The sequence below is a fragment of the Lucilia sericata genome, unplaced genomic scaffold, assembly GCF_015586225.1.
Source record: "Lucilia sericata isolate MDLA Ls3-8-SP2 unplaced genomic scaffold, ASM1558622v1 Contig001742F_arrow, whole genome shotgun sequence".
NCBI lineage: Eukaryota > Metazoa > Arthropoda > Insecta > Diptera > Calliphoridae > Lucilia > Lucilia sericata.
Genome location: NW_023995645.1, coordinates 29479 through 38933, shown reverse-complemented (window position 1 = coordinate 38933; position 9455 = coordinate 29479). Strand labels below are relative to the sequence as shown.

General features: G+C 38.1%; 1 protein-coding gene across 6 annotated transcripts; it reads right to left on the bottom strand.

The window, feature by feature from the left end:
- Positions 1 to 391: 391 nt before the first annotated feature.
- LOC119612577 (zinc finger protein 502-like) lies at positions 392 to 9423 on the bottom strand. 6 transcript variants are annotated; one of them, XM_037968383.1, is made up of 6 exons: positions 8649 to 9423; positions 5285 to 6140; positions 4494 to 4679; positions 4115 to 4401; positions 3942 to 4046; positions 392 to 1384 (listed from the first exon to the last, which is right to left on the bottom strand). In XM_037968383.1, the coding sequence occupies exons 1-6, from the start codon at positions 9156 to 9158 to the stop codon at positions 872 to 874; spliced, it is 2457 nt and encodes an 818-aa protein (XP_037824311.1). In that variant the 5' UTR covers positions 9159 to 9423; the 3' UTR covers positions 392 to 871. The 6 variants fall into 6 exon arrangements, with proteins under 6 accessions (XP_037824311.1, XP_037824312.1, XP_037824313.1 ...); XM_037968384.1 differs by having other exon boundaries at positions 3945 to 4046; XM_037968385.1 differs by having other exon boundaries at positions 4500 to 4679.
- Between the last annotated feature and the right edge of the window lie 32 nt (positions 9424 to 9455).

The following is a 9455-nucleotide window of genomic DNA, read 5'->3' as shown; positions in this document are numbered from 1 at the left end:
AAAAGAAATAAAAAGAAAAAATAATTTTCCTTTGTAATATTTAATTTATAGAATTATGGGAAGTTAAAGTCGTACTTTTGTCATTAATGTTTGTTTTTTGTTACGGTTTAGAGTCCTTTTCAAAAAGACTAGTATAACTTTTTCTTAATTAAAAATTTTAAGAAAAAGAAACAAAAATAATTAAAAACTTTTTTTTATATTAAAGTAATAGTAAAATTTAAATTTAAAATTGTTATTTAAAAAAACGTTTAAAAACGAGGATTATGGTTTCAAAATGAAAAATTTGTATATGTAATTGCTTTGTTTTTTCAGTATTTTTTAGCTCAATTTGTTATTCGCTTAGCAAATGCCTAAAAAAAGGACTCTTCATAGAGTTTTTCTTCGTTTTTTGTTTTAAAGAAAATTAAAATTGTTTTAAAAATATGTTTTAAAATTTTTAAGAAAAATCATTGTATACTTAAGTTTGTTGATATTATCATAGAGATCCGAATATTGAGTGTATATGTGGATGTATAGGAATTGCATGGGAGAGAGTAGGTGGTGGCCCAGTGGGTGGTGGATGCGCTGGCGGCGGTTGATTGTGAGCGTGCGTTGTATGACCCTGATGATGATGCGAAGAAGTGGCCGTAGCTGCTGCTGCTACGGCAGCCGCCGTCGGTGGCATACCACCCACAGGTGGTAGTGTTATGGAGAGTGTTACGGTTTGGGGTGCTTGGCCAGCAGAGCTGCTAGCATTGTGAGCTCCCTGCTGCTGCTGTTGCTGATGATGACTATGTGCAGCTGCTGCTCCTGCAGCAGTTGTGCTACTAGCAGCACTTGCACTACCTCCGGCTGATGTTACAGTTGCTGTGGTTCCCGCATTTGGGGGATGTCACTGAGCCACTACTGACGTGGCAGCATTTTGCTGCACCACCACACCGGGAGCTACGGAATTTGCCACACTTACCGATACTGATGGTTGTCCGGGACCAGCATGAGCTGCCTGTGGCTGTCCCTGAAAGGGATGCTGGAATGGTGGTCCATAACATTGCGGAAAGTACAATTCATTTTTCACTTGTGATCCGGTATTACCACCTCCACCTCCCATTGAACGCGGTAATATATTGTTTTTGTTTTCACCCGGTTGCGCCACGGGATTGTTGTTGTTTAGAAACTGTTGAGCGGCTGCATTTTTCGTTTCATTCATTAAATGATTGGCCGCGGCAGCAGCTGCTGCTGTTGCCACTGCAGCCGCTGAGTGGGTTGTATTGCTGTTGGTATTGTTGGCCCGTCGTGTCTTCGTGGCACTCGGATTCATGTGGTTGTCAATGTGTTTGGTTACCTCGTTTTCGGTAGCGAAACGTCTTCGGCAATTTGGCATGGGACAGCAGAAAGGACGATCGCCCTGGAAACGGAAAATAAATAAATGAAATAGGTTGTAAGAATTTAAATTATAGAATACTAATAAATCCTTTTTACTTCTCTGAATAAAATCTGAAGCATTTAAAAATTTAGAAGAGTTTAAAGGTCAGATTTTAGGAAATATTTTAACTGATTTAGAACTAAAATTTAAAGATTTACGAACAGATTTAGAAGTGAACTAAAACTCAAATAGAACTGAACTAGAACTGAACTGCTACTGAACTAGGACTGAAGTAGAACTTAACTAGAACTAAACTAGGACTGAACTAGGACTGAACTAGGACTGAACTAGAACTGAACTAGGTCTGAACTAGATCTAAACTAGAACTGAAGTAGAACTGAAATAGAACTGAACTACAACTGAACTAGACTGAACTAGAACTAGGCTGAACTATAACTGAACTAGAACTGAACTAAAACTAGGCTACTAGAACTAAACTAGAACTGAACTAGAACTGAACTAGAACTGAACTAGAACTGAACTAGAACTGAACTAGAACTGAACTAGAACTGAACTAGAACTGAAATAGAACTGAACTAGAACTGAACTAGAACTGAACTAGAACTGAACTAGAACTGAAACTGAACTAGAACTGAACTAGAACTGAACTAGAACTGAACTAGAACTAAACTAGAACTGAACTAGAACTGAACTAGAAACTGAACTAGAACTGAACTAGAACTGAACTAGAACTGAACTAGAACTGAACTAGAACTGAACTAGAAACTAAACTAGAATGAACTAGAACTGAACTAGAACTGAACTAGAACTGACTAGAACTGAACTAGAACTGAACTAGAACTGAACTAGAACTGAACTAGAACTGAACTAGAACTGAACTAGAACTGAACTAGAACGAACTAGAACTGAACTAGAACTGAACTAGAACTGAACTAGAACTGAACTAGAACTGAACTGAACTAGAACTGAACTAGAACTGAACTAGAACTGAACTAGAACTGAACTAGAACTGAACTAGAACTGAACTAGAACTGAACTAGAACTGAACTAGAACTGAACTAGAACAAACTAGAACTGAACTAGAACTGAACTAGAACTGAACTAGAACTGAATAGAACTGAACTAGAACTGAACTAGAACTGAACTAGAACTGAACTAGAACTGAACTAGAACTGAACTAGAACTGAACTAGAACTGAACTAGAACTGAACTAGAACTGAACTAGAACTGAACTAGAACTGAACTAGAACTGAACTAGAACTGAACTAAACTAGAACTGAACTAGTACTGAACTAGAACTGACTAGAACTGAACTAGAACTGAACTAAACTGAACTAGAACTGAACTAGAACTGAACTAGACTGAACTAGAACTGAACTAGAACTGAACTAGACTACTAGAACTAAAACTGAACTAGAACTGAACTAGAACTGAACTAGAACTGAACTAGAACTGAACTAGAACTGAACTAGAACTGAACTAGAACTGAACTAGAACTGAACTAGAACTGAACTAGAACTGAACTAGAACTGAACTAGAACTGAACTAGAACTGAACTAGAACTGAACTAGAACTGTACTAGAACTGAACTAGAACTGACTAGAACTGAACTAGAACTGTACTAGAACTGAACTAGAACTGAACTAGAACTGAACTAGAACTGAACTAGAACTGAACTAGAACTGAACTAGAACTGAACTAGAACTGAACTAGAACTATCTAAACTAGAACTGAACTAGAACTGAACTAGAAACTGAACTAGAACTGAACTAGAACTGAACTAGAACTGAACTAGAACTGAACTAGAACTGACTAGAACTGAACTAGAACTGAACTAGAACTGAACTAGAACTGAAACTAGAACTGAACTAGAACTGAACTAGAACTGAACTAGAACTGAACTAGAACTGAACTAGAACTGAACTAGAACTGAACTAGAACTGAACTAGAACTGAACTAGAAACTGAACTAGAACTGAACTAGAACTGAACTAGAACGAACTAGAACCTGATACTAGAACTGAACTAGAACTGAACTAGAACTGAACTAGAACTAACTAAACTGAACAAGAACTGACTAGAACTGACTAGAACTGAACTAGAACTGAACTAGAAACTGAACTAGAACTGAACTTGAACTGAACTAGAACTGCAACTAGAACTGAACTAGAACTGAACTAGAACTGAACAAGAACTGACTAGAACTGACTAGAACTGAACTAGAACTGAACTAGAACTGAACTAGACTGAACTTGAACTGAACTAGAACTGACTAGAACTGACTAGAACTGAACTAGAACCGAACTAGAACTGAACTAGAACTGAACTAGAACTGAAATAGAACTGAACTAGAACTGAACTGGGACTGAACCAAAATTGATCTAGAACTGAACTAGAACAGAACTAGAACTGGACTTAAAATGAAGTAGAACATTACTAGAACTGAACTAGAGTTCAACCAGAATTCAACTATAACTTTCGAATCTATAAAGTTAGAATCCCACTGAAGAGAGACTGGACAGGAAATTAAAGCTAAATAAAGTTAAAGTTTCTTAAAATAAACTTTTTAATTCTACCACTACCTGGTGAGTTCGAGTATGCTGATCCAAAATGGCCTTCTGACGGAAATCTTTACCACATTGGGCACATTTATAGGGCTTCTCTCCGGTATGTATGCGTATATGCTGAAATAGTAACAAATTAGTAGGATAATACTTAAAGGAACTCTGTCAACAACTCCCCGCCTTCCTACCTGATTCAAGATGGTTCTCTGGCGGAAGAAACGCGGACAGTAGAGACAACCGAACGGTTTTTCATTGGTATGTATTCGTAAGTGCTGCGTCAAATGTGACTGCTGACGGAAACGTTTACCACACTCGGGACAAGGATAAGGACGCGATTCGATATGTATGCAACCATGCTGTAGTAGAGTGGTCTTCTGTTTGAATTCCTTATCACAAATGGGACAACGTACATACAGTGGCATATTTGCCGGACGGATGCCAATGTGTGACAGAACATCGGGTAAGATTTTTTGACCTAAAAACAAAAGATAAAATTAAAAACAAAATGTTATTCGAAGGTCCTTCAGCTGTGCTCAAAAGATAATAAAGGTCTTCATCAGCACCCACCTTTACCATCTTTAAAGTATGAAGGATAGTGTATACCACCATCTTGGCCACCTTGAGAATCTTCATCATGATAACCATCGCCGGCAATACCATTTTTGGTATCATTCTCCTCGCCCGGAAAGGGTACATCTTGCGGCCATAGCGTGGGATGTGGACCATTTTTAAAGATGAGATGTGGTGAGACATCTAAAAGTTTAAAACAAATGAAATAAATGTTAATTTTTATTAAAAGTTGTTAAAGGGATTCAAAGAAAGTTTTTTTCAAAGTCTAAGCTAAACTACAGAGTTAAGAGTAGAAGTTTATCAAGAAACGGCAAAGTGCTTCAGCACTTTCCTTTTTAAGAGTTTTAAAAGTATTTGTTTTTAAATAATGAGAGCCATACAGTTAATATTTTTATAAAAAATTTTGAAAGTTTTTGCCAGATTTTTCTTTACAAAAAAGATTTTCCAAACTAAAGGCCTTAAAGGTTTACGAGATACAAAATATTTTGTAAGAAAAATTTTGAAATAGAAGGCGAACGAGTTGTGTGAGTTTTTCTTTTTGGAGGCCTATAAAGCCTTTAGTTTTGGAAAATCAAGCCAATTCCTTGTTAACAAAGTGCTTTTTTTCTATAATTCTTTAATAAATTAGCCAAATGAAAAAAAAAACTAAAATTTTGTCTAAAATTTTCATAAATTTTTGCCAAAAATGTTGCCCTAAACTGTAACTCTCGGTTTGGGATTTTGTTTAATTTTGCAAAATTTCTGTTCTAATTTTTTTCTCAAGAATTTATTCAAGAACTGTCGCTCGCCTTGGTGGGTTCGCACATGTTGATTAAGGATGGCCTTCTGGCGAAAGTGCTTGCCGCACTCGGGACACGCAAAGGGCTTCTCACCCGAATGGATGCGAACATGTTGATTCAGTATCGCCCGCTGTCTAAAGCCTCGATTGCAGTAACCGCAAGTGAAGGGCTTCTCATTGGCGTGTATGCGTAAATGTTGCGTCAGATGCGATTGTTGCCGAAAGCGTTTGCCACATTCCGAACATGGATAGGGACGTGCGTCTGTGTGTATGCGATCGTGCTGCAGTAGGGTGCTTTTCTGCTTAAAATCTTTGCCGCAGGTCAGGCACTTGAATAGCCTAAGATCACTATGAGGTTTGGGGGGTTTATGACTGCCCGACGAATTGTTATTGCTGCTAGAGGTGGGATGACGTCCGCCGGTGCCATTGGAGGTTGTTGTATTGTGATTAGAGCCATTCTGCTGGTTATTGCTATTAGCAGAGCCATTTTGTCCGGGTAATAGTTCGGGCAAGGTGTAACCCTCTAAGCCGTTGGAGGGACCATTGGCTGCACTTTGATCCATACTGCCGTTGAGTCCCGGCAGCACGGGTTTGTTGAGATAGTGTAGGGGTGGGAAACCGGGCGGTGCCATTAGGGCACCCTGACCCGGGTGGCGTGGCGCATAGTAACCCGAAAGTTCACCATTCGCTGTAGGAAAATTGCTGTGATCGTTAGTTTGGCCATTCTGTTGTACATGTGGATTATTCCCCGCGGGATTATCCGCGGAACCGGCAGCACTGCCGTTCTGCTGCTGATGCTGTTGGGGATCATTTGAGCTTTGGTTTGGATTGGTTTGTTGGGTGGAGTTTTGATGGAGACCAGATGCCTGTGGGCGAGAAAAGGAAAAATTAAAGTAATGGACTAGATCTAAAACTGAACTAGATCTAAAACTGAACTAGATCTAGAACTAAACTAGATGCAGAGCTGAACCAGATCTAGTACTGAACTAGAACTATACTAGAACTGAACTAGATCGAGATCAGAACTTGATCTAGAACTAAACTAGAAGTAAACTAAAACTAAACTAGAAATAAACTAGAACTAAACTAGAACTAAACTAGAACTAAACTAGAACTAAACTAGAACTAAACTAGAACTAAACTAGAACTAAACTAGAACTAAACTAGAACTAAACTAGAACTAAACTAAAACTAAACTAGAACTAAACTAGAACTAAACTAGAACTAAACTAGAACTGAACTAGAACTAACCTAGAGCTGTACCAGAACTAGAACTGAACTAGAATTAACTGGAACTGAACTAGAACTGAACTAGAACTGAACTAGAACTGAACTAGAACTGAACTAGAACTGAACTAGAACTGAACTAGAACTGAACTAGAACTGAACTAGAACTGAACTAGAACTGAACTAGAACTGAACTAGAACTGAACTAAAACTGAACTAGAACTGAACTAGAACTGAACTAGAACTAGAACTGAACTAGAACTGAACTAGAACTGAACTAGAACTGAACTAGAACTTAACTAGAACTGAACTAGAACTGAACTAGAACTGAACTAGAACTGAACTAGAACTGAACTAGAACTGAACTAGAACTGAACTAAAACTGAACTAGAACTGAACTAGAACTGAACTAGAACTGAACTAGAACTGAACTAGAACTGAACTAGAACTGAACTAGAACTGAACTAGAACTGAACTAAAACTGAACTAGAACTGAACTAGAACTGAACTAGAACTGAACTAGAACTGAACTAGAACTGAACTAGAACTGACTAGAACTGAACTAGAACTGAACTAGAACTGAACTAGAACTGAACTAGAACTGAACTAGAACTGAACTAGAACTGAACTAGAACTGAACTAGAACTGAACTAGAACTGAACTTGAACTGAACTAGAACTGAACTAGAACTGAACTAGAACTAGAACTGAACTAGAACTGAACTTGAACTAAACTAGAACTGAACTAGAACTGGACAGGAACTGAGCTAGAGTTTATATAGAACAAGAACTGATCACGAATTAGATTTGATCTAGAACTGAACTAGAACTTAAGTAAATTTGATTTAGACAGAACTAACCTTTCCCCTCACCTGATTCATATTCACCAGATCTAGTACTGAACTAGAACTATACTAGAACTGGACTAGATCTAGATCAGAACTTGATCTAGAACTTGTCTAGAACTAATCTATAACTAAACTAGAAGTAAACTAGAAGTAAACTAGAACTAAACTAGAACTAAACTAGAACTGAACTAGAACTAAACTAGAACTAACCTAGAGCTGTACCAGAACTAAAACTGAACTAGAACTGAATTAGAACTGAACTAGAACTGAACTAGAACTGAACTAGAACTGAACTAGAACTGAACTAGAACTGAACTAGAACTGAACTAGAACTGAACTAGAACTGAACTAGAACTGAACTAGAACTGAACTAGAACTGAACTAGAACTGAACTGGAACTGAATTAGAACTGAACTAGAACTGAACTAGAATTGAACTAGAGCTGAACTAGAACTGAACTAGAACTGAACTAGAATTGAACTAGAACTGAACTAGAACTGAACTAGAACTGAACTAGAACTGAACTAGAACTGAACTAGAACTAGAACTGAACTAGAACTGAACTAGAACTGAACTAGAACTGAACTAGAACTGAACTAGAACTGAACTAGAACTGAACTAGAACTGAACTAGAACTGAACTAGAACTGAACTAGAACTGAACTAGAACTGAACTAGAACTGAACTAGAGCTGAACTAGAACTGAACTAGAACTGAACTAGAACTGAACTAGAACTGAACTAGAACTTAACTAGAACTGAACTAGAACTGAACTAACACTGAATAGAACTGAACTAGAACTGAACTAGAACTGAACTACTAGAACTGAACTAGAACTGAACTAGAACTGAACTAGAACTGAACTAGAACTGAACTAGAACTGAACTAGAACTGAACTAGAACTGAACTAGAACTGAACTAGAACTGAACTAGACTAACTAGACTGAACTAGAACTGAACTAGAACTGAACTAGAACTGAACTAGAACTGAACTAGAACTGAACTAGAACTGAACTAGAACTGAACTAGAACTGAACTAGAACTGAACTAGAACGGAACTAGAACTGAACTAGACTGAACTAGAACTGAACTAGAACTGAACTAGAACTGAACTAGAACTGAACTTGAACTAGAACTGAACTAGAACTGAACTAGAACTGAACTAGAACTGAAATAGAACTGAGCTAGAACTAAACTAGAACAGAAGGAGAACTGTTTATACAGAACAAAACTGATCGCGAATTAGAATTAGATTTGATCTAGAACTGAACTTAAGTAAATTTGATTTAGACAGAACTAACCTTTCCCCTCACCTGATTCATATTCACATCATCCTCATTGCTGCCATTCGCTCTCTGCTGCTGCTGTTGCTGTTGTGGCGGGTAGGGACTAGTCGAGGGCGAACCTTGCTGTCTTACACCACCCGCACTACCAGCACCCCCACCGCCACCACCTCCTCCTGCATCACCACCATTCTCTCGAACATTAGGATCTCCATTCGGCGACGTAGGCTGTGGTCCATTTGTCGCTGCCGACTGGCCATTAGCCGCTATTTGCGCAGCTGCATTCTGCTGTTGCTGTTGTGCGCTTAAATGTGTTTGAGCCTGTTGCTGTATGCCCGGATACATTTCACTGCCCCACTGGGTGGCCGAGCCACCTATGGCGGCAGCATTACGCTCCGCCTCCTGTGAGTCTTTATAGAGAACATAGGGCTGTCCCGTATCCTGGGTAATGCAGTACATTATTTGACGCGGCACTTTAAGGCCCGCAGCTATGCAGGCCGCAAAAGAAGCGGAAAAGTTTATAGCCATTTTGTTGTGATGGTTTTTGGTTTGTGTCTAAGCTATATGTAATTTATGCTGAAGGTTTAAGTATTTACTATGACTCTGTAGATTTTCTCTTTTACTATTGAACACACACTCTCAGTGAGTTGTGGTGCTTAATGCTCTCAGCTTAGTTGTCATTTTAGGGTTTTAGTTTGTAACTTTTGTTGTTGTGTTTTCTTATATCTTTTTCTTAAAAGGCTTTCGTTTTATAGCTAACTCTTTATTAGTTTATTTTTTCGTTTTATTTGTGGGGTTTTTTTTAAGGGGGTTTTAACTCTTTTT